Here is a 25,705-nt window from a genome sequence, read left to right on the forward strand (position 1 = left end):
ACAAGATAAGTAGCATATGCTCACCTATACCCGCAATTAATAATAGAATCCTGCCTGTGCAGCCTGTGATCTTGAAAGCTTGGCCTTTGCTTCCGCTATACTATATGTACAGAGATCCAGATCAGATCATCGTATGAGATTTCTATAGACACATATGTATAAATTTTCAAATTCCTTTGTTAATTTCGCGTAATGTGAATACAAAACAGAATAATATATACTAGTAGGCATACAAATGTTTTCGATATTTTAGTTGCGCACTTGTGCCTACGTTTCATGGCTGTCTAGGAGTCATAATGATTTAAGATCTCGTAGCATATGTTCACTATGCTCTCAGTGCCACCTTAAGACGAAACAGAATCGTGCCTAGTAGATATTCTTCTACTCTGAGCCCTGTATAATCTGTGTTGATGTGCTGTGCAGCATCTTGCATCTAACTACAATGCAATCAATGTACTCTCTTACTATATCATTACTCTATACTCTATACTAGTAGTTATAAGTATGGTTTTGCCTCTACTTCAACTCTTCAAGTGAGTTGGCGTTGGCTCATTTGCCTTTTGATTTTTTGAACAACTTCAAGTTGCTGCGTAGCACCACAAGATGTGATATCCAGATTTCTCCCAGAAATTTGTAGTATTCGTTCGAGAAATTCTATAGAATTTCTTTGTTTTAGATTAACTGTGCAAAATTTATTGCGTCGCTTTATGGTTTATCTATCTCCCTAGTACAGAGTAGTGCTAGCGCAGCGTAATAGTACTTATCAAATCAATCGTTTTTTATCATTAGCTTTTATCAAAGAGGACCATTGTATAACGTCGTGTCACAATGGGAGACGCTGCCAAATCATCGCCTTCGTACTCGTTACGCCAACGGCCAACAAAATCTGTCAGCCCAACTGGCAGTAGAAGTAGTCGTCGTTCTGCGCCTAAGCCCCGACTTTCCAGAAAACGTTCCCATTCTCCGCAAGTGTTAGTCGATAACATGGCTGGCGAACTAGACGACGACACTGCCTCGCAAACGAGCTCGGGCTCGGAGGACAGTCCCCGTTTCACGTATACCCCGTCGACATCCAAAGAGACCTCCCCTGTTCCTGCTCGTTCCTACGCCGACACCGATCCCTTAGTCAAAGAGCCGCCCATGAACGAACAGCCACCGTTGGCCTTGACATTTGCGGCTTTGTATTCGGATGGTGAACTGGCGCAGCAGGAGCGTGATCGAGTAAATTACGATGTGCAGGTCTCTCTGGAGAAAGCTAAAGCGGGAGAGTGTGATCGGCCAATTCGTGTCTACGCTGATGGGATTTACGACCTGTTCCATGCAGGTATGTTGGAATTTCGTTTATCAGCACGCAAGTCATGGCGGTGTAGTTACTAAACGTTTTCTGAAGTTCGGAAAAACGTCAAGAATCGTGAATAACGCTGGAATTTCCGACTTGTTAGGAATGTTAATTTTGGTGGAGCCGTGTGGTTTTTTAGTGGTTTTGAATACATGTTATTGCAAGTTTTTTGGAAAGCAAAATGAGCGTGCTACTTTTTACTTGTAAAAATTGTTAAATGAACTTGAGCCACGCAAAAGCACGCTCTTTAAATATTTCTTTTGCGCCATTTTGGACACAGAGTGACATCGTTTTTTGTAAGCGTTGTGTTTAATTATTTAGTGAGAAATAACGCAGCTTTGCATGCGTACTAACTGATAATAATAATTTATTATTGTTTTTGGGTATAACTTGGGATAACTTAGTCTGCATTCTGCAGCATGCTTGACTACAATGCTGCAATGATGTTAGTACCAGGAGAAAAGTTCATGGTTCCGATTTTTTTTACGTCGGTCGTATCAGTTCATTGAGTTGCCAGTTCACAACTCTTGGAAATCAGATGGTGCGGAATGTGTTGAATTGAATCGTTTCTTTGAACTTGTGATCCAAATTCCAGCATTTGTAGCAGTTTATGCACCTAAATACTCGTACTTGTGAACTGTATAATAATCACAGTTATCAGTGACTTATCACGTTACGGAAGAAGTAGCGCGATGAGATTGTTAGCGACGGCTCCTTTTGTCTTTACACCGTGAACAACTTTTTAAGCATTTTATTTGCAGTTTCAATTTTCGCACCGGTGGAAATATCATAGTTTGTGTTTTAAATAGGCGTACAGCCTAGACAGAGACTGTGTGACTGTTTAGTGATAATAAGTTGCAGTGAAATTGATAATAACGATGTTGAGTATTCTTAGTTCTTACTTCTTACTACCGTACTCTTTAATATTGACATACTGATACACTAACTACTACCGCGATACTGCTGACTTGCTGAGCGACGTTTCGATATATTTTCTAGGTCATGCCCGCCAATTGATGCAAGCCAAAACAGCTTTCCCTTCTGTTTACTTGATCGTGGGAGTTTGTAATGATGCCTTAACACATAAATTAAAAGGAAAGACGGTAATGAATGAATGGGAGCGCTACGAATCCGTGCGTCACTGTCGCTATGTGGATGAAGTGTACCGCAATGCCCCGTGGGTACTAACACCGGAATTTCTAGCGGAAAACAAAATCGATTTCGTGGCCCATGACGACTTACCGTACGGGGCCGATGATCACGATGATATTTATCACTGGGTAAAACAGGCTGGACGTTTTGTCGCTACTCAGAGGACCGAAGGAGTGTCCACTTCTGATGTTGTTGTAAGTGGATAAAGCTTTGTCATGCCCTTGGGTGTGTGCACTGCACACTGTGCAGTACATTTTTACTTTACTCTTTTTCGAACCGATTGAATACTAGTATACCTAATGCAAGTAAGACGTGCGAGCAACATTTTCTGTTTCTTAGAATCTTACATTTTATTTCTACCATAAGCCACGAGACGCTTTTTGCAATACTGCACTTTTGAACTGCTGTTTGATGGATTGCAGTTTTTTTATATTTGCAGCTAGGTACTACAGCTCTTTAAAGTTTAAACTGTAGTTTTTTACTAGCTGTTATTCGAAAACTATGTGGGTCGTGGCCTGTAGTTGTATGCTGTGTTGATGTCTGTCCCGTGGTCTGCGACTTTTAATGTCACTCTTTTGGAATCTGTTTATGCTGATTATGTAGCAGCTCCGCGACAAGTATTTTGCAATCACTGATAACAAAGAAAGCTGTTTGTCTATGCCAAGAGCAATATGTACTACTATGCACAGTTTAAAACTGCATTTTACCCATAGATATATCAGTATCATCTACCGTATTTTGACAGGCCCGTATTGTTCGAGATTACGACATCTACGTACGGCGGAATCTAAAGCGTGGCTATACCCGGAAGGATTTAAATGTCGGCTTTATGAAAGAAAAGCGCATCCAGTTCCAGGAGAAAATAGGCACGATTCGCAAGCGCACCCAGAAAGTTGTGGAAGACATTGAGGAGCGCAGCCATCAAGTGCTGAACAAGTGGGAGGAAAAAAGTCGTGAATTCGTGGATAATTTTCTGCTGCTCTTCGGCCAGCAGGGTCGGTTAAATCGAATGTGGAGTGCCAGCAAGAAAAGCTTGAAAAGGGCCCTGTCACCCAGCGCTTCGGACGAAGAGGCCAGTGATACTGAGGACAAGCCAACGGTCTCCAGGAAACGTCGACGGGAAGCGGATTTAAGTGAGGATGAAGACGAAGGAGCCAGTAATTACAGCAGCAAAGCAGCTCCCTTGTCGACGTCGTTGGAAAGCTGAGGTGGACAGACAAATCACTGAGTGCTTGCTTGCGCATGGGATATTTTTATTTTAAGCACTACTCATTGTGGAAGACCTCGAGATTGATCGATTGTAGCTGCGCTAGGCTGGGAGTACAGCTTCCTATTTAAGTCGGCGGGTTTCCTGGTTTCCTTAATTATTGTTGTTTTGCATTTTTTGGTTTGAGCAAGGAAAGGTGATAAATAATGTTGGCTTTGACCGGTGTGCATTTTGATTTCCTGTCGAATGTTCAATGTTGTTGTTTCTGTATATTTACTGCCATTCTGCCAACTTGTTACTGTGCCACTTGTCGCCATGGTTGATGGTCGCTCAGAATTCGAACACATTATGCGCGATTGCAAAATGTATGTTGGGTTGGATCACAGTCATAAAATGGTAGCATCAGTTTATCTAGTGAAACTGGATTTCTGTCAGATAATTGTGACTTTTCGATTTTGTTACAGATCACGAGGATACATAATAATACAGTAATTTATCTGCATCGTAACCCATAGACAAGACACCTCAGATTTTGACACTGTATAGAAAGGCTAGCGAGTGACGCTTTACTTAACATTGGATTAAATTGCTAACATAATAACCTCAAGTACTGAGCAGAAACCTTTTAGTACTCGTACTGTACTTATCAATTCAAAGTGAACCAGTTTCGTAAAATTGAAGTGTAGAACTGTGGCAGCCGCAAAGACGGGCTGATACAACTTACGGAAAAGAGAGGTGAGCTAATTTCAAATAAAAAAAAGTGGGGTCGGGGCCACCCGGCCATAGCTTACCCCAAGCTTTAGCCTCTGCTCGCTGCTCACCAGAATTATGCCACATTTTCACCGCAGTCGCGGCAAGGTTTCCCGTATCTGTTTGATAAATAATTTATCTTTACAGGTCTAATTTAATTTATTTTCTCATAAAATGGCTACTTTAGTCGACGGTCGAAAGCGTTCGACCGCATCACGCTCCGATTCTGCGAGCTATCCCCACATGCCGAATTTTGCCGATCCAGCCGATTACATCGACAATATCAGTGATGAAGGTGAGGAGCCGCCGTATGATGTATCGCATCCTGAACGGGGTTCTTCCCCATTTTCCGCATCCTACTTCCGAGGGAATCATGTTTCCGTATGGTTTACAGAATTATTAACGGATATCCTGAAAGTGCGTCCTAATGAAACGACGGGAATGGAAAGTATCATCATTCTGGATGGACTGCCTATGGTGCCACCGGAGCGCCTGGAAAAATTGAAGAACGTGGTCAAGAAGATCATGGGCCAGCTGGCCAGCTTTGATGTGGCCGAAATAATCAATGAGATTCATCCGCTGGATGAAAATAATGTGTCCAAAGGGTGAGTTAGAATGGTGAAATGCTGGAAAATCATGTAGTTTGTGCGGATTATTTATTCAAATTTTTTCCTGGATTTTATTTGTTTGCAGATTCGCGTTTTATGAATTCGCTGACTCGGATGCGGAACCATCGACAGCGGCGCGGGTTAAGAAAGCGATGAATGGATATAAATTCGACAAGCAGCATACATTATCTGCAGACTTCTTCGTGGATTTCGATAAGTAAGGCTGTTAAGGCTTTATAGAAATTTGCCTCTGAAGTTTTAACAAAATTCCGCAAATCGTTATTTTTCTGGTCCGCTTGTTTTTTTCATCCTGTCAAATGCCGGCTTGATTAAGACAAATTAGCCTAAAAGTTTAATTGATTTAGGTATATCTCAGTCCCGGATGAAGCGGAAGAGCCAACAGTTCGGCCTTTCAAGGATCCCGTGAGTGTGTTTTTGGGAATTCGGATTTTTGATTTTTCTGTGTTTTCTTCCATTAATTTGGTTGTCGTTGATCAGGGGAATTTGCGCTATTGGCTGGAAAGTGATGACTGTTATGATCATTATGCTGTCATATGGGGCGGCAACACAGGAACCGAAAAGATGACGGCATACGCGAATTCTCCCGTGGAGCCTGCTTTGCTGGAAGAACGCGATGTTCGTATACGTAACATTTGAATAGAATTTTATTACTTTTGTAGTGTTATTTGACAGTCGATTTTTACATTTCGTTGCACAGATTTCTTTGCTTAATTCCGCGCGGATCACCCGCTTATACATAAACTTTTATTAATTTAGACATGTTTTTTACTAATTAATTCAGCGCAGCAGGTTTCGTTTTGAATTAAACAGTAAAAGAAATTATAAGTGACTCGCTAATATGACCAACTGATTCGGAAAGCAGTGACGTTATTTCAGCACTGGACCGACCGCTACGCCATCTGGTCACCCCTTGGCACCTACCTGGCCACCTTTCATCAGAAAGGAGTAGCCCTTTGGGGCGGACCCAAATTTGCGCAGATCACCCGTTTCAGTCACGAGGGAGTCGTAAATGCAGCCTTTTCTCCTAATGAGCGGTAAATATGCTACCAGTACTTGGTTTTTTCGGCCATGGTTGTCTGAAACGCTGTGGATTTGGTTCTCCCGATTAGAGAAAAAGACGAGTCTAGCAGTTTTTAAAGTGATTATTCTGTTTGTTAGTTATATTCTAACGATGCGCAACAAGCCCGAACATCTGCCGGTGGACGAGCAGTGTCTGATACTGTGGGATGTGGTAACGTCGGCGAAAAAGAAGAGCTTCGCCTGGAGCGAGAAGGACTCTCCGAATCCGAATTTTCTGAAGTAAGACCAGCGCATGCTGTTGGTTAGGTGATTGATGTTTGAATGTGGTTCGCATTCCAGGTGGAGTCCGGACGAAAACTACTTTGCCACAATGACAAAAAACGAATGTATTAACATTTACAACACCAAGGTTAGTGCTGATTGTGTAATGTGAACAGTTTTCCGTGAGCTCGAATAGCGAAAGTTTTTCCTTTTTAAGGCTTTTTCATTTAATTACGATCGATTGGAGACATTTATATGCCATGTATAACTTGTATCAGCCGTTTAATATTATTTATCGTTACATAGACTTTCTCTCGCGTCGTCCGCGAGATTCCCGGCGTGGCAGATTTCTCATGGAGTCCGGCACATAATTATCTCGCCTACTGGGTGCGTGAGAGTGACAACAAAGATGTACCGGCCCGAGTCGTTCTTCTGTACGTTCCACCCGACAAAGACAAGCCCATGGAGGAGATCCGCAGTAAGCAGCTGTTCAGCGTCAAGGACTGCGAATTCTACTGGCAGAAAAACGGCGATTACATGGCCGTCAAAGTGCAGCGTTATAAGCATATCAAGAAAAAAGGCGAAAACAAGTTTGACTACGGTGGAATATTTCACAATCTGGAGATTTTCACCCTGATTAAAAGAAAGGAAGTCCCCGTAGAATCCATTGAGATACGAGGTGAGCAGAGCGAGACCGGTTTCGGAAGTTATATTTCAGTTTTTTAGACTACCAGTTCGCGTGGCAGGTTGTTAGAGAAATAGATCCATTGGTCCTGTTTCACAAGATCAGTTGGCATTTTGAAACCACGTTGATGATCTTTTTGCCTCTCATGGGTCTCTTCCTTTAATTAGTAAAAAAACTTGAACGTTAACTTATTTTAGTAACATGCAATGATTTATCAGAAAACTGAATGAATTTCATTGACGTTTGCAGATCCCATCGTGGATTTATCCTGGGAACCAAATGGCAACAAATTAGTGGTGCTGACTGTTGCTGATTCAGTAACATCGGCTAATTTCTATAGTGGACGACAAGGCGTCACTTTCGAATTAGTCAGTAAGTGTCATTGTCCATCGAAAAGTTGCAGATCTTCTGCAAATTTCAGATTTTTGATTACGAGTATCTGTGCGTTATAGAAAAATTAGCGCTGCGGCACAAAGTGGAGAAAATCTCCTGGTCACCTATGGGACAATTTGTCGTTCTTCACACGGCTTCGAGGTAAAGCAGAATCGTATTTCTGACGGTGTACTGACTACTGATTAAGACAGTCTGTATGTTATGCAGCGGAAGCGTTGGGTATTTAATTTTTGTGGACACCGCCGATTTGTCAGTGTTGGCGGATGTGGAACACTTTCTGCTCTCTGATGTCCAGTGGGATCCCACAGGACGCTACCTCACAGCAGTTACATCCTCTTCGAATGCAGGAAACAGGGTAATAATTGTTGTTTAATAATTGAGCACTACCAATAATTTTTTGCTTCTTCGTTGGGTTTTTATGCAAAGAATATCGGATCCTAATGATTGGTTAAATGCTTGTACATTTATAATGATACTTTCTGTATTTCAAGACAGTGCAATTGTTTGAGGTCTGTCCAGGTTGATACTAGATTATTTTGATTTTCTCAACCCAGAAATCTTTGTGAATTTACAGAAAGATAATGGATTTACACTGTATTCCTTCCAAGGCCGCTATATCCGTAATGAGAAAGTGGATGGATTGAGTATGTTTAGCTGGCGACCGAGACCCGTTTCGATTCTGCCGGCAGAGAAGCTTAAAGACATCAAGAAAAATCTGAAGAAATACGCATCGGAATTTGAAACTAAGGATCGCTTGTTGGCATCGAAGGCGTCGAAGGTGTGTTGATGTAATTGCAGCACAGGGAAGCACAAAAACCGTATTATGTTGATTTAGGAAGTCTCGGAGCGGCGAAAACGCCAGATGACAGAGTTCACGGATTTTTTGACGACAAAACAGCGCTATTTCGAGCAAGGACGACACAAACGAGTGGCGCTAAGACGAGGTGCGTATTTTGGTGTTCATAACAGGAAGACAGTTTAGAAAAAGTGCAAATTTGGTGGAAGATGGATAGAGTTGAAGTTGACAACGTTGCTATTCCATTTGACGTACATTTTTAAAAAGCATTTTCGGTAAATTTTCGAAATTGACTGACTTACTATTTAATGCTGGGCGTTTAAAATTTGCGTGATAGATTTTAACGAATTTGCACGGTGTGAGTTCCTCCTGCATAATTTTTTTAATTTAGATTAATGAAATGCCTGTGTTTGTTTGATAAAATACTTCTGCTGTTTGGTGATTTGGAACGTTGTGCATGACGTTAAATATGATTAGTAGTTTTTTTATTATTTTGTTGACCACCCTTTAGGAGTGGACACAGACGCGCTGGATGCCCATCCGGATGAGCTGGTGGAAGAACAGCTTGAAGTGATGGTCAATATGACTTTTACTAACATCGAATAGTTTGTCGAGAGTCACTTTCGTTGTTTTTGGTACATGTTGAGTTAATGCTAATTGTAATCGCATGGACAGTAGCTTGAGAATTAATGTTGGGAATATGTAGCTTATCTGTTTCATTTTTTGTTTGATTTCAGTGCTCTTTTCTAGTTAATTTTCGCAGGTTTTGCTGAAATTCCGAAATTGTATGACATCACCGTGTCTACTGCAAAACGCTTTAAATACGCTAATATTACATACAAAAAATTGAAAAAAGCATGCCTTTTTGTATCCGCCGAACAACGTCAACGTCATTGATCTGCATAGTGCTAGCCTCGAAGGGTTCGGTTTAGGTAAATGTTACGATATCTCTACAGCCCAAAGTACAACGTTATTTATGCAGTTCTGTAACGTATTCGTAGCCCGAAGGATTAGAACTGTAGTGTACAAAAGATGCAGTAAACCGTATTCGTAATAATTTAACGAAAGAATCCCAAGGTTCTGTAAACCACTAAAGATCTCACAAGTCAGTCCCACATTTTAGTCAAAAGACCAGTCAACAAATTGATAATTTACATGTACGAGTACGTAGTTATCCTGCTTGCACTTCACAGATAATGCCGGAAGTAGTTTGTCAAAGGGCACTACGGTAGCGTCGGAGATTGACAGTTCAATTAGTTTGACTTTTCAATAGCAATTTGCCATATTTCGACAAGCTAAAGGCGTAACATGCAGAATTTTTGCGAATGTCCACGTACTGTACTCTGTACGACGGAAGTGCACAATTCTAAAGCACCGGATAATATGTTTAACAAAGGCAGTCACATTCTGGTTATTCTGTTCCAGAAAAAAAGGGCTGCATTCCATACGCAGATGCACCCGGAATGTTGACTAATAATAAAATAAAATTTATAGTTGGAAAACATAAGGAATGCAGGCAAGAAGCGCTGTACAAAATATGAAGAAAAATAGCGTAATTTTTGTTGATAATTTTCGTCTGCTCTCGGTCAGCATGTACACGACCGTTCAAATCGAATATGGAATGCCAACAAAATGCTTGAAAAGGGCCATGTCACCCAGCGCCACGGACATGATGCTTAGGAGAAGCCGCCTGTCTCAAGGAAGCGTCGACGGGAAACGGATGTGAGTGAGGATGAAGACGAAGGGGCCAGTGATTACAGCAGCAAGTCAGCTCCCTTGTCGACGTTGATGGCAGGCTGAGGTGGACAGACGCATTATTGAGTGCCTGTGTACGTCGGTTATTTTTAACGTCGTATAGACGTGCGAGATTGATCGATTGTAATTAAAACTGGGTTGGAACTACAACGTCCTACTACAGCCGGGGGATTTCCCGGCTTTTTCCTTTATTGTGGCTATTTTGCATGTTTTGGTTTAAGCAAGGAAGGATGATAATTATTTTGGCTTGACCGGTTGTGCAACTTGATTTTTCTTTTCTTATGGTTAGACTGACGGAAACTTTGTATCGGTACTGTGAGTAATTCCAGAGTGTGGAAGCTGATGGTGAGCAATGGCGGTTGGAGATTAAAATCGTTCCGAATTAATTAAGTAACAAACACACCCATACATATACGCACTCTTACATAAATTATTTAGGTTGAAGATCGATAGGTCACTACTTTTGCAACTGTATATTCTTAATACTTGTTGTTCTGCAAGTAATACGTCCCAGATATCAAAAACAGACCTTAGAAATATGCAAGGGAACAAAACTCAAAATACTCAAAATTTACATTACGGTAACACTGAAAATTCAGTTACACTAATCAAAATCATTATATATTGCATCGTACGTAAAATGTGGAAGCTTTTAACATAACAGAAATATTCTGGCAATTCACGTAAACGGAATTAATGATAACTGAGAACTCGAAAATTTTTGGATTCATATTTCCAGTCTGCATGGTGTTTCTACGGCCTCCACGAGTGGAACAGCATGGCTAATCCAGACGTTCGTAATTATAACTAAGACTTCCACTGCGTATCGTATGTCCATGGTTGATTACATCGGCATCCTGCTGACCGGCCGTATCATCCTGGAGATTTTCTTTGCGTGACCGTGTCTCATCGCTGACATTGTAGGGCGACTCCGGCGTTAGGCTGTTGCGCCGTACTTCGAGATCATTATCACTTTTCCCCGGGAAATCCCGGCTGATCGACTGCTCCATGGAAGGGGAATTAATAAAAAACTCGGCACGCCGTTCGACAGCCGTATCGGCTGTCATAGTATTAGCATCTAATCGCTCCCCGCTAAGTGACGGCGGAACGACGCCGGCAATAATCTCAGCCACTTCACTAATCAATTCCGTCGCACGGCCCATCATCTGCGTGACGACACTGCCCCGGTGGGCGGTGGCGCTGGGCGCCGCCGTCGTGGGCTCCATAATGGGCTCGGGATCGGATTCTAATAGGGTGTCGCGGGCTCGGGTTTCGTCGCTGGTCATGTAGGGGGATTCTGGGTGAAACTGCTCCGCCGACTGTCCGATTGCGTGGTCATGGAGCCACGCCGCGAGGAAGACGTGGAGCTGACGGTCGGGCCTGTGTCGGTGGAGTTGGTGGAGAGTTTGCGCATGGAAGAGGGTGCCTCCGGGGACAGCGGAGACTTGCGGGTGTTTGGCGCTGGATTTACGGTTTGCTGAAACGCAGTAGAAAATTTACGAATTATGTATCGTGTATAAGGACATAGTTCCGTTAATGCACTAAATTCAAACTGGTCAATTTTTAAATAATTGACGTAAGTACTGCAAAATCGATTCCGCTTATAAGGATACACCAAAGGTACTGTATACAATTAGATACATTCTCATAGCATAAAATTATTGAAAACGCCATTGAAAATTTTATGTGTACTTTTACGTACCACTTTTACTGCAATTTGTGGCACATAATTAATGCCGATGATACTCTGTGATCACTGTGATGGGTTTATGGCACTCCTTTATACTGGCAAATTCCTTTTGCTGCCAAGTGCCAACTAATGCCATTTAGGCAGTCACAGAAATCCATTATTAAAAATTACAGTTTATGGTTAGTGATTTTAGCTTGATGCAGATTTTAGATTTCCAATTTTATTGATTTGCGTTGTAAGTAATAAAAATAGTACACTAGAAAACTGTTTGAAAGATATGAAATTGAGTTACCCTTGACCACAAATCCAGAATCTCTAATGCGCCCATTTTGTAAAACAAGTAGGCATATCTATAAAGTAAGTATAAAGTGTACAACATGTGTATCTGCCTACAGTACACTCGATTGATTACAAAAACGAAGCTACTTTACGTTGCATGTGTAAGTGTGACGAAAACCGCATCTAACAATGTGTTCGTACTTGTGCTTGCTTTTGGTAAATAACATATTGACAGTGTGAATTTCAGGCGGAGGGCAGTATTCCCTGCCCACTGTACAATGGCCACTCAAACCACAAGCTTATTATGGGTATTTGCTGTAGTGACCAATACTTCCCATAATTACACCACAATTCGGCGTTTCCAAACATTCAGTGACCTTCGCGATCGATGACACATTCCAAATGGTTTAAAACGCCCTTAATCTTGTTAAATTCGAAAGAAGTGCGAGAAAACTGAACCGCATTGAGTATATATAGACCATACACTTGTCAATTTGCACTAAATTGGCGTTAAGCGAATTTCGTGCGTCCTCGGCAGGAAGCACTAGTATAAATTGTTGACAACAATTACCGTAATAGATTGTTAAGCTCACACATTCTGTCCATACAAAACCAACGTGGCGTGCATTTCTAACGGGCATATTAAGATGAAATCCTGGCTGGAGCTTCCACTACGCTAAGCAAGCGATTGATACTTGCGAGTGATCATGACCTTGCACACATTAACCATAGCACGAGTATATACATAAGTAACACCTTTCATCAACAAATCTTGAGTTTTTACGAGTCGAGGCTTGTTGCATCTGCTTACCTTCAATGCGTATAATTTTCTTTACACTGTTATGTCAAAATTTTACTTTCTTGATAACTATTAAGCATTTATTGAATTTTAAGAAAGTCTGCTATATCCCAAAAACTCCAGTAACAGTTACTTATGCGCCTTAAAGGTTTTGAGCACATTAGAAGTGACCCTGATTTTGTGTATGCATCTGTCATAAATATTTTATGTGCTGCGCTGTAAATTAGCAGAAATCATCAGAATAAGACATCCGACCGGTCACCGAGGACGTTTTAGCTATATATATAGTTATTACCTTTGATTTACTTACGAGACTGAGAGTACAGGAATCATGTAATAAAATATATGAAGTCGCTACTTTTTGAATTAAGTACCCTCATGCGCTGGGGACGGCTTCGATTTTCCGGGCATATACAATACTATTATTTTTTGCTCGGGAACACAATCCGGATGCCTTAATCAAATATTCGCTGCTCTATACAGTAGTTCTTTTAAGTGGTTTTGCTGCTGAAAAGCTAAACTTCAAATGTTCAGCGTCTAGACTGATCACGCTTCCACTAGGCACCAATAATAAATATCTGTGTTTAAAACATGCGCGTGCTAGGCCTGATCACTGTAATCAATGTGCAGTAAGCTATCAAAACTAATATTTAATGCAGTAGGAAAGTGGAATTCACGACTGTAGAAGTCCAAGCCAATTTATCTTTTTTACGATCACCTCGTCATGCGCTACATATATAGTAATGGAAATGCAAGTGAGCCACTACAGAATTTTTGTTACTTAATTACCTCTGTGTAGAAAAAAGAGCAAAAATTTTCAATCACGAGAAGGAAAAAGCGATACTAGAGTCTAAAAACAGACATAATATTATGTAAACTCTAACTGGCTTCTGCATAGTTATGTACAAAGTACTTATGGTGCGATATCGCCATATCTTAACGTTTTAACATACCTGTATACAAGTATTGCAAAAAGTACTCTAACAATTTATTAAAATTATACTCAACGCAGGAATGTATAAAGATCCATTAATTTAACAAAAAAATGAGAATGCATCCATAACAATAGTATGACTGACATATAAATGAGAATGCATCCATAACAATAGTATGTCTTCAAACTTTTTTATGTACAGAGTATACAGCGTATAGTATAATTTTCACGGTTTGCAGTACAGACAGAGCAAAAAAATATTTTACGTGCATATTATATATATACTGTTGTAGTACAACCATACTACAACTGTTTTGAATAAAAAATACAATTGCGAAGTGCTCAATGAGTAATGTTGATATATCGTTAAATTGTATGCGTAGCGCAGTCATCTTACCGTTAATGTGGATACGCTGAGTTTTTCTTCGATTATCTCCATTATTTGCCGGTATCAAACAAGAACATCAAGCAGTAAAAGTATCCAACTGAATGGTTGGTAAATCTTCGCTATTGATACAACGAGCAGCATAACATCATTTTAAACGCTTACACAAAAGGACACATTATACAATGGATTATACGGGATAAGCCGGTAAAACTGTTTTCCCCGGTGTGGAAGACAACCTCGTGCATGCACGGGAATACTATGACGACATTCCGTGGGCCATAATTGCAGAACATTTACACAAACGCTGCAACGAGTGCAATCCACTATGTGTGCGATATTGTTGATGGGTGAATGGTTTTTCAGAGGAGACAGCGTTTTCTTAAACTCTCTGCAGTATATGTGTGCAGTGCAAAAATATCTACGTCGGAGAAAATGTCGATAAGTGCGCCGTGGGAATTTTATTTCCTGGCCCCAAACCGACTGGGATTGCAGCTGCAGCCTCCGCGCTGAAAAAGTTGCTTTAAGATGTTTGACGACTGCGCGAAGAGAGCGCCATTACCCAGTATTATACCGATAAATGCGGTCCCGTATATGTACATATAACAATTTATGTTACGTTTTTTCTCCCTCAAGCTGTCATGGGCAATCGTTTATAATATTGTACGCAAGTAGAGAGGGATTCCGGCGCATTGTGTAACGATTGCACACGATAAAACGCTGCATCCACTCCGCGCTTTCTCTTTTCTCCTTCTCCCGGCAATGCTATGCGTATCCAGTGTGACGTAATACGAAACGTATTTAACTCATGTTGGACAAATGAATTTCCCGTTGATCGATTGTGATCTTTCTGATCACTTCCCATCCCGAGCTGGCCGTCTTTCCGCTGAGGCATGTTATTATTTTCTTTGCTAGTGTGTTGCCATCTTCGGAAATCACTCATAAGTATGCGGAGGGATAGGCTGATACACAATACCGCTAGTGTCATCTCGTTTCACTCTATATTTAAATTTTCTGTGTATTTGCGCGTTTTATTGTAACCAATTGCCAGCACTGGTGTTGCGCCTCGACTTGACAATCAAAGTTTTCGCTCACTTAATGGATCACATTAGCCATTTCACTATATGCGTGTACGGGCTATTTCGGGTATACATAAGTGCGATCACCAATTAGTACGGAAAATTAATCCGTAACAGATGGAAAGCTTCTCATTTCAAGAACTTTAACTGGCGTTCGCATTTGTATTTTGTTGCGCAAAGCAGGAAGGCGCTTCGGTGGTTTTATTAGAGAGCTCAACGTCGACAAATTAAAGCAATATGCAGAAACCCTTTAGAACACAACCCGTACATTATGACAGCAATTATATGCAATACATGTGTTATACGTGAGAACTGACAGTCATATCGAAAAAATTGTAATAGTTATTGTTAATGACATCGATCGAAAGGGCGTTAAAGGCTCCCGCCAAAAAAAACAGAACTACCGTTACAATTTAAAAAGTCCGCATATATAGCATAAAGGTTATCATGTGCGCAGTATCATGTATATGTACAATTGCATTAATTCATAATTATATAAATTTAAATAAAGTCAGCATTACGGTTTGTTAGTGAAGTCAAACAAATGAACCATGACTGCCGGTTGATGCACGCTGTAATCGCGTCCGACAATCCCGATTGGCGTGGCATTATTCTACGCGTTCCAGTTGCCGACAGCTATCGGAAGTGTTGACGCTCGCCGACAGCGATGGGACCATCTTGGCAAAGGCCTCCGCCAAATCCCGTTCGGCATAGGAATTGGAGCGACTAGATTCCTGTGCGAGACGGATAGCCAGACCTTCCTCGCGTAAACGATCGAATTCCGCTGATAAAGATAGACGGCGCAGCTCGGCAGCATGTTCAAAATAATTACCGGGGTCCATGTTTTATCACTGGCTAATGTTGTGTTAACTACAGAATTAATGTCCGTGTGCGTAAGCGTAATTAAGATAATAATACTGTTGGTGGACGTGCGAAAATTTGCACTAAATCAAATCATTTGTGGAACAGCTCTTTTTAAATCGTTTCGCCCGTCTTTAATTGAACTCTTTCATTTTCATTTCATTACCATCATGCCAGCTAGCCACACCTAGTGAGTACTTAGTGCACGACCGCGGCACCGGTGAATAATGTGAAATTAATGCTCTACCCTACGAGGAGGTTGCCGCGCTGTCACTAGCCAATTAGCGAGACTTTCTTATTCAGCCAAATTATTGGCCAACGCTGGCCTGGTTGCTCTCTGTTCCCGGAAATCAGACATCACATTACACCGATCAGATATGGAAGCAATTGCAACGGGAAGAATAAACAATGTTGTGTAAGAAGACATTGTACGTGATTTAATAAGTGACCCGGCGCAAAGGTCGCACAAGTTGACTTGTCCACGCCATGGTCACAGCATGTTGGCATGTGCTTCGTGCAAAAACGCTATGCTAGCTGGAAGCATTGTATGTTGTGACTGCTTCAAAAAACTGTCCGTGTCCCAGATTCGATTTTGAGGAATTCTGTTTCGACTCCTGATACAAAGAAGGCACAGAGTGCTTTCCACAAGATTTTCGAACCTGCTACGCATTCCAAAAATAGCGGTGATAAAGCGCCTCGAACTATACTTTGGTTTCTTTCATCTTTCCGAACAGACTATAGCTTATAAATGACGGGAATTTACACTTTGACTATCTTTAATCAAAAGGCCAACTCGTAAAAGATCAGATCAAGGGTCCAAGTTCGAAATGGCGCAATTCCCGGAGAAGATTTAAGAAAGGTCAAATAGTACAAATTTTACAGGAAAATCAAGCATACGCCTTAGTGTTAAGAATGCTTCTGTTTCGTAGCAGTTTCCGTTCCTACAATCTGAGTTGGACGCTGGCCATCTTTGTCAGCGACCTGTATATCTCCATGCAAATAAATCCCTAGAAGAACGTACAGCGCGTTTAAGACACATAATAGAAACAATACTCGTACTCTTCGTATTGTTTCCATTTTTAATAAACAACACATACAAATTACGTTTGAATTTAAAAAGGGCAGTACTAAGCCGCAAAATAATGCAGAAAATGGAATACGTTTATCAAATGAGTACGAGTTTTAACAGTACCATGAACTTCAAGTTCGGGGCACAGACACTCAGTACTACAAGTCTACAACCAAGTTCTCACAAACCCTAACGAATATTTTTGGTTTAAGAAGTACCTGCAGGCGAATTCACCGGAGGTTGGTATGAGCTGATATTAACACCTAGTTCCTGTCCCGGTTGTTTAGCAGCGCCCTGCGGAAAAACATCCCACAATAAGCGGAGATCAAATTCAGTAAACAAACAATGCTAAAAATAACTCTGGATGGTAATTTCGTGGAGCGGCGGAAGTACTCGTACAAATCATTAGGCACCACATTTCTCTGAACAATCCAAGGAAGCTCGTATACAAAGAATGACCGATTTCTTAACAAGAGAAACATAGCAAGTGAGGACTGAAGACTAATCGTCAAAACAGAAATTTCACTTCTATTGATTACGAGCAAATAAAATCCAAAAAAAAATATTTTGGAATTATGGACAGCCAGGTAGAAGTTCAAAACACAATAAAACGGAAAGAAACCTGTCGCTTCCCAAAAAATTAAAAATACAACCACAGTATCAAAAAATAATTTAGAAAGCAAGTGTCGAAATCCAAACCAGGCTTTAAAAACTAAATAAATTACCTTCCAAGGCCTGAACTGCGATATTGCGTGAACTTGTGGTAAAATAAACTGTCGGACAATCATTTTTCTGAAATATGTTTACCACATCTTCACGCAAACATACCAGAAAGTCGTTCTAGCTCAGATCAAGCATTTTTAAACCCCTGGCCTATTAAAAAAATTTCAGTGGACATCGGGACAAACATACCTCGTCCGCTCCCGTGACAATCACTTCACTCTGATCCTCCCGGAGCTCTTTCCCGGGTACAGCCCCGACCACGCCAGCGACGGTCTGCCACACTCCGGTAGCACGATCCTTCAGCTCCCCCAGAGCAGGCCCCAGAACATCCCCCGCCCGCTCCTTGACATCGCCAATGATTTCCGATGCTTTGTGGATAACTTGCCCGAGGACGCCTTCCTCGGGATTTTTGGGTTTATCCCCGTTCGGATTCGTCCGGGACGAGTCGGAGTGTGAGGCAGGAGGATAGGAGGCGGCCTGAACGAGATGGCCGGGCTTCTGTGTGGTTGGTGCTGGGCCCACTACAGGTTCGTGGCCGACACTGTGCAGGTTGACTGGAACCTGGTGGAAATGGAGAGTGGCTGGAGCAGTGGAGTGTGGCGCAGAAGAGTCCATCTCGATGCCGAGAGATCCGCCCTGGCCGTGCTCAGCCGGCTGGGAATTCTGAAATCAGTTCCATTTATTGAAATGCTGTACTCTACAGAGATAATGCTAGATCGTAATATAAAAATATGGTATCACAACTGGAAAAACGAGAAGTGCCGAGTCAAGAAACATTTGACGGTACGGTACGCAAGCGGCAAGCTGTGCTCTACTCTTACGGAGTCTTACCTTATTCTGGTCTGAATCCATCCTGATGAATTACGGCGAAGGAAATCAAGAGTTTCAAAGTGCAGACAACCACACTGCAACAGATTCCCTTTTTCTGTGACAAAATTACAGAAAATTGTGCGAAGAAAATAAAAATAACTTGGACTGTAGCTGGAAGTTTAGGAAACGTTAAAGTTTTAGGAAACTTCTGATGTGACTAGAACTAGTGAATACAACACGCAGGTGCAGCCTAACCAATAGAATTTGCCTATTTTGAATAGAGAACTTTCTTAGCAAATCACAACAAAGGAGGATGAGTCAGACTCTAACAAGCTGGAAAAAGCGAAAGAAACTTGGCTAACATCGGCTCCGCTATGGTAAACCGTAAATAGCGTAAAATTTTCAGTTTGAATTCATGACTTTTAGGATTTCCGATTTTATCCAAAGATGTTTCCTCTCGCTCCTTAGTTTTGGTGTTTATTAGTTTAATCGCAGCAGACTACAAGCCTTATCATTTTGCTGTAGATTACGCAACGTTTAATGCGAAATACCACGACGGAGAGTGGAAGGTAAGGACATGAAGAAAGCGACGAAGTCTTCCCGTCCTTGGTTCCTTGGTTGCAGCCGTTTCGCCGCTTGTTTGTTAAAATCAAAAGCAACATTTGTGATTTATGTGGTACAATGGCTATAAACCAGTGAAGCTTATTTTTACCATAGAAGTCCTGATAAGTTACCCTGTTCGAAGTAAACAAGAAAATGGAGCATGGAAGTGTTCCGACGCAGAGCGATTATCCGCGAGAAGCTGGGAAAGAATCCAAGGATCCGGAACTGAATCCCAACGACACGCTGTCATCGGAGCGGGAAGGTGAACAGTCAGAGAGAAATCAGGACACTTCGGCTGGTTTTGGCTCTAATACTGGACAGCACATCAAGCAGCATACCGAAAGCGCTGGCAGAAATCCTACATAAATTCGTGTCCATTCATTTTGGCCGCCATTCATTTTGGCCACCGTTCATTTTGGCCACCATTCATTTCGGCCACCACTGATTTGGTTACCGCGTTCGATTTTCTTAGGTTATTCTTACGGTATTCGTAGGTTTTTTTTTCTTAGGTTGTACATGTACAACCTATAGTATATATGTACAACCTATAGTATATGTGCTCGTATTTATATGTGTTCTTAGGTTTGCTTATTTTTGTTTTCTTATTTTTGCTTTTTTTATGTTTCGTTTTCAAAAAAAATGTTTGGTCATAGCCTTACAAAGTGAGTAGCGAGTGCATGTACGAGTATTAGCTAAAAATCGAAAGCGGTAACAAAATCAGTGGTGGGCGAAATGAATGGTGGCCAAAATGAATGGTGGCCAAAATGAACGGTGGCCAAAATGATAGGGCGCCCATAAATTCGCTGTTCAGTATTTTTGCATTTGTTGCAGCGTTAGTTGCAGTCATGCGTTTGAAAGGTTTCTGTGATCTTGGATTTTGTTGCTTGTAAAACAGTATTGTATTAATTATCCATAAGAACCTTTCAAATTCTCCAGTTCTTTAAGCTTTTCAATTGGGTATAAAGTGTCATAACCGCAGTTTAAAAGGTTATAAATACGTCTCAAGTCTCAACATGCTCGCACATGTACAGTGTACGTTAGTGCCCTGCAACGGATTGGGAAATCCGATCCATTCCGAACCCACTCCGTTTTTCGGAGCGGATTGGGCGGGTTTTCATTATTAAATTTCGGATTAGGAGTGGTTTCGGAGTTTAAACGTGTTTGATTCGGATTTAGTGATGAATCCGAATTACCCGAAATTAAATAAATTTTTAATAACCATTTTTTATTGAATTTCATGAAGTCACGAGCGAGAAGCAGTAGGCACTAGGCAGTACCACAATGCAATACGTATTATGCAATAAGTAGCCGAACATGGGCGGCCGAACAGCACGTAGTCTTCTTAACGGGCTCCCGCCCTCTGTAACGAGCTAGCTATTATTACTGGCACGTTGCATAGTAAATGCGAAGTTTGCAAACCGAAAAATCTCCCAGCTTTGTTATTAATGAAAGTGCAGTAATTCCCACAATTTTGCGGCAGGTTCATTGAACCGTGACAGGTTCTTATATGCGGTATACGACTAGAATCAGTCGTAGCATATATGAAACTGTAGTTTCGGTTTTTGGTCTTCGATATCCGTGTGTAAACAAAAGTAATTTTTGGCGCCCGTAGAGTACGGAAGGGTCCGGCCGGTTGAAGGAAGCGGTGGGGCCTAACAGTCATGTGACATGAGTCATGTGACATGCGTCGAGTAACGATGCGTGAAACTTGTAGATGGCGTTGTTACCTCGGCATCTTCTTTAGGTTACATTATGTGCTCCTACATTATGTAGGAGCACCTTGCAATGTGCTCGTACATTATGCAGGAGCACATTGCATCGGTTTCATCGGTTCTTGGAGGAGAAAAACGGAATTGTAGTACCCAAACAAACGTAATCCAATATGCTCCTGCAATGTGCTCCTACATATGTAGGAGCACATTGCAAAGTGCTCCTACATATGTAGAAGCACATTGCAATGTGCTCCTACAAAATGTAGGAGTACATTGCAGGAGCATATTGTATGTGGAGATTATAAGGGGTAGGAATATAAAGTGCTGAACAGAGAATTTAATAATGTAGTAAATTATATTAAAGGTGACATGTTTGACGAAAAGTGATAATGAAGAAATGGTGAACTAATCCAGTGTAGCGAAGAAAAGGTCTACATTGAATTTGGGTGAAGATAAAGGGATTTTTACTGTAGTATGGCATAAATATATTCGACTTTCTGGTTGTTCGTATTTGAGTGTTTAATGAAGTGTTACAGGAAGTGGAGTGTGTCGCAGGTTGTAGATAGTGATGGATTATTGTGGAAAATTCAAGAAATTTCGAGAAAGTTGATTGCTTAATGGAGCAGACTATTATGTTTTGCTCTGATAGTCTTGGATGTGTAGGAACAGGTGGTTTGTATATGGGAAGTAGGTTGGTAGGTACATTAAAAGGTTGTTCGAGAAAATGTATAGTTTAATTGGTTTATTGACTGGATTTTTTGAGTTCGGTGGGTATATAAGAAGTTGAGGAATCTTGTGTTTGAGTTATTATGGAGTGGACGAAGTATATGGAGTGAGCAAAATCTTTTTCTTGTTGGTTATTTTTTGGTGGCCGGTGTGGATTTGTGGATACTTACTGATTCAGGTTGCTGTCTTTTGTTTGGCTTTGGTAAGTCTTTTTAGGTTGAGTATGGTTTAGTAAGTTTTCTTTCATACATTATTTTCGTTTAAGAATTCTTTTTTTCATAAAATAATGGAAGGTGGTTGTGATTGTAAGAAATACATGCGTGAGTATATGCGTGATTATAGAAAGAAATGCAAAATCGAAACTGATGGTAATTGTAGCAGGGAGGATAACGTGGGAAGTGGTGATGATGTTAGATATGAGAATGTAAAAGTTAAAAAACAAAAATGTAATCGGAATACTAAAGGTGGTGCGTTTTCTGGTATGTTTGGAAAAAATTATTGGAGAATTTTTGGACAATTATTGGACAATTTTTGTAAAGGGAACGTGCTAAACGACATTTGCGGAGTATGGTAATGTGTAATGGTTGTCCGGATCTTTTCTTAAGCATTACTTTACGATTTACTTTACTTTACAAAAAACTTGAATTGTTGTGTTTTGTTGACCCTGTTAAGTTTACATTTTTGTTTTTTAACTTCGCATTTTCATGTCTAACATCATCACTACTTCATTATCTTCCTTGCTACAATTACCATCAGTTTCCGTTTTGCGGTTTTTTCTCTATAATCACGCACATACTCACGCATGTATTTTTTGCGATCACAACCAGTTTCCATTATTTTATTAAAAAAAAACAATACTTAAAAGAAACTATCTATGAAAGCAAACTTACTAAACTATACTCAACCTAAAAAGACCAAAGCCAAACAAAACAACAACCTGAATCAGTACGCTTCCGAAAATCTAAACCGGCCACCAGAAAATAACCAACAAGAAAAACATTCTCCTCACTGCATATACTTCGTCAAATCCATAATAACTCAAACACAACGTTTCTCAACTTCTAATATACCCACCGAACTCAAAAAATCCAGTCAACAAACCAATTAAACCAAACATTCTCTCGAACAACCTTTTAATGTACGTCCCAGCCTACATCCCATATACAAACCACCTGTTACTACAGATCCAAGACTATCAGTGCAAAACATAATAGTTCGCTCCATTAAGCAATCAACTTTCTTAACTACACAAATTACTACTACAAAAATTACTACCACCAAAATGACTGTGTAAACCTATGGAAAGTTACAGATTAAACGCGCAATTTTCAAGGTCTCAACTGCAGTAAAGAAACACCCACAACCTCTCATGTCCTTCATACACTCACAAAATTCTTTCCCCTACTATTATTATTCCTTTTATATACACAAATCCGAAATTATTTTAAATCCCAGTATTCCTCTTTCTTATCCCGTACCTGCCGCTACACAATCGAGAGATTGTCCACGCAGTGTATATTTGATTGGTTACACTCCACATCGTTTACAATGTCGGAAGAACCGATTGAGATTTCTAGCGATGAAGAGACATCTACAAATGATTCTGGTAAAAAGCGTTTACGTTCTTTTTCTGCAAAAGTTTATAAGCGCGGAGATATATCAAGTGGTTTGAACGATGGAAGCCTGTCAAAACGGCAGACTAGAAAGCGTTCAAAGGCATGGGAAAACTTCATGGAGATTTACGAGACTGAATCTGGAGGCATCGTTCCATATGTCTGCTGTACTGGATGCAAAGACATTCTCAAGCACACGTCCGGAAATGGAACGTCTCATTTATCCCGACATGTCAAGGAATCTTGCAGGCCGATTGTGCAGAAGAACCAGCCTAAAATCACTTCCTACGCTCAAAGCGAAAAGCCTCCCGCTGTTTCCATTACTGCCAAAACTCTGATCACGGAGAGCTGTGTTCGTTTTGTAGCAGAGGTAAGTTGAACATTTAAAAGTGCTTGACTGTTTTATTGCAATAATGCTTTACGAGGCACCGCAGATTTTTGCTAACTGCTAACATCTGATATCACTTCAGCAATCAGTAACGTTTTAATTTTTTAATTTATTACGTGATTCATGGCGTTATTACTTTTATTTTTTTTACACTAGTCAATTTCCTAACGAATTTCACGCTAAATTGCAGGACATGCGATCGTTCGAGTCTGTGAAGGGAAATGGATTTATGCATCTGGTTCAAGCAGCCATCAATATTGGCCACCAATATGGACCTGTTTCCGCAGTCGAGCTGCTACCCCATTCGACAACTGTGAGCCGAAATGTCGAAAGCACAGCCAAAAAATTGAGGGCCGATTTATTTCCCAAAATTGCTGATATCCTGCGTGCTAATGGTGGCGCTGTTGCCTTCGATTTCTGGACGGATCCGTGCAACAGCGTGCATTATATGGGCATGACAGCTCACTATATCTCTGACTGGAAGCTGATGGACTGTGTCGTATTTGTTTCATGCTACGATCCTTCGGTTAAGAAACGGCTGTCAATGTGAGAAAGTTTCTGGCGGAAAAGCTTTTGCTGCTGGGTCTTAAAGAGAGTGAATGCACCGAAGTGACATTCGTCATTGACGCTGGAGCGAATATGATAGCTGCACTGAAGCTGGCCAATTATCAAACTCTCTCCAGAATTTTGTGCGCTGGGCACTTACTCAATCGTGTGTCCAAGAATGCTGTTAAGAATATGCCGGAAGAGCACCAGATGGTCAACGAGGTGTTACAGATGTCTAAGGCTCTTGTTCGATATATCAAGGCAACAACACTACAACACATGCTGCCCCGCAAGGTGAAACAGAAGGTGGACACGCGGTGGAACACTGTGATTGACATGCTGGATTCACATGCTGTATACGATGACATTCAGGTACAAAACCACAAATGACACTGGACCTGTGTAGTGTGCACTTTAATATTATCCCGCTTTAATACAGCACCTGTAAGTAAACAAGTGTGCATAGTTGCTCTAGTACAGTACATATGACAGACTAGCATAAGGAAATAAACTATAATAATTATAAGAAGTATACAAGTACATACAAATTAAGAACTAAAAATAAAGACTCAGTTCTTAGCGACTTGTTTCTTAACTCTTTCTAATTATATGTAATATTTGCATTTATTTTCAGTATATGTACTTGTATACTTATAGTTATACTACATAGTACACATTACACAACAATAGCTTGTAAAGGGACAGTGATTCCGAAATGGCACTGTTTAGTTTGTACTGTACAGTGTACACCCATTATAATTATGTTCATTACAGGTCCTGTTGGTCGAACGAAAGGAAGACGAGATGTTACCTGAGCCACGTGAATTTTTGGAGCAATTAGTTGAGCTCTTGCGGCCGGTAAAACAAGCTACTGAAGAATTGTCTGCAAGCAAAACTCCAACGTTACATTTGGTACTTCCATGGCGCAAAATGTTGGAGGGTATTTATTCGGCGGCCGGCGCAGGTGATGAAGCTCCGGCTATATTTGCCTTGCGTAAGATGATGCTGCGTTATTTGCGAGAGAAATTCGTGATACTAGACATTCATAACATTGCTACGTTTCTTAATCCCCGGATGAGAACGCTGAAAATGTTGACCGAATCTGAGAAAAAGGCCGTGCTTGCCCGGGTACGTGCTCTACTGCCGGTTGTGATCAGTGACAAAAGCACCCAAAAGATGAAAGCAGGTACAACGAGTAAAGCAAGCAAGTTTGCAGACTTCGAAGACGATCTGGCCATCGATCAGGATAACGACGAAGTTGGTTCCTACCTTAAGACATCTGTGCCGCCTAAATCAGCTGATGAGGATCAAGGATGGCTACTTAAATTTTGGAAGGACAAAGAAGGGGAGCTACCGCGGCTGGCGAAGTTGGCCAAGCAAGTTCTGCCGGTATCGGCGACTAGTACTGTTTGTGAGCGCACGTTTAGTCTGGCTGGATTTGTGATTGATGATCGGCGTAATAGTCTGAAGCCGGAAAAGGTTGATGATCTGTTATTTTTAA

The 25,705-nt window shown here is 41.0% G+C and overlaps 4 protein-coding genes across 4 annotated transcripts; 2 read left to right on the plus strand and 2 right to left on the minus strand.

The window, feature by feature from the left end:
• The first annotated feature begins 516 nt into the window (after positions 1-516).
• Positions 517-4,103, plus strand: LOC129600187 (choline-phosphate cytidylyltransferase A-like). The gene is made up of 3 exons (XM_055498626.1): positions 517-1,324; positions 2,339-2,685; positions 3,237-4,103. Exons 1-3 carry the CDS (start codon positions 829-831, stop codon positions 3,696-3,698), a joined length of 1,305 nt encoding a protein of 434 aa, XP_055354601.1. The 5' UTR covers positions 517-828; the 3' UTR covers positions 3,699-4,103.
• Positions 4,104-4,536: 433 nt separating this feature from the next.
• Positions 4,537-9,088, plus strand: LOC129602366 (eukaryotic translation initiation factor 3 subunit B-like). The gene is made up of 15 exons (XM_055501370.1): positions 4,537-4,743; positions 4,843-5,053; positions 5,142-5,273; positions 5,422-5,479; positions 5,555-5,692; positions 5,954-6,111; positions 6,236-6,376; positions 6,437-6,506; positions 6,665-7,037; positions 7,293-7,415; positions 7,496-7,577; positions 7,644-7,791; positions 8,011-8,214; positions 8,272-8,380; positions 8,744-9,088. The coding sequence occupies exons 1-15, from the start codon at positions 4,623-4,625 to the stop codon at positions 8,836-8,838; spliced, it is 2,163 nt and encodes a 720-aa protein (XP_055357345.1). The 5' UTR covers positions 4,537-4,622; the 3' UTR covers positions 8,839-9,088.
• Positions 9,089-10,461: 1,373 nt separating this feature from the next.
• Positions 10,462-14,695, minus strand: LOC129602733 (uncharacterized). Its single transcript, XM_055501865.1, has 2 exons — positions 14,087-14,695; positions 10,462-11,464 (listed from the first exon to the last, which is right to left on the minus strand). Exon 2 carries the CDS (start codon positions 11,271-11,273, stop codon positions 10,770-10,772), a length of 504 nt encoding a protein of 167 aa, XP_055357840.1. The 5' UTR covers positions 11,274-11,464; positions 14,087-14,695; the 3' UTR covers positions 10,462-10,769.
• Positions 14,696-16,001: 1,306 nt separating this feature from the next.
• LOC129600669 (uncharacterized) lies at positions 16,002-18,840 on the minus strand. Its single transcript, XM_055499215.1, has 4 exons — positions 18,638-18,840; positions 17,996-18,469; positions 17,302-17,377; positions 16,002-17,021 (listed from the first exon to the last, which is right to left on the minus strand). The coding sequence occupies exons 1-4, from the start codon at positions 18,656-18,658 to the stop codon at positions 16,921-16,923; spliced, it is 672 nt and encodes a 223-aa protein (XP_055355190.1). The 5' UTR covers positions 18,659-18,840; the 3' UTR covers positions 16,002-16,920.
• Between the last annotated feature and the right edge of the window lie 6,865 nt (positions 18,841-25,705).

Source organism: Paramacrobiotus metropolitanus, unplaced genomic scaffold (genome assembly GCF_019649055.1).
Source record: "Paramacrobiotus metropolitanus isolate TYO unplaced genomic scaffold, Prichtersi_v1.0 Parri_scaffold0000004, whole genome shotgun sequence".
In the NCBI taxonomy this organism is placed as follows: Eukaryota; Metazoa; Tardigrada; class Eutardigrada; order Parachela; family Macrobiotidae; genus Paramacrobiotus; species Paramacrobiotus metropolitanus.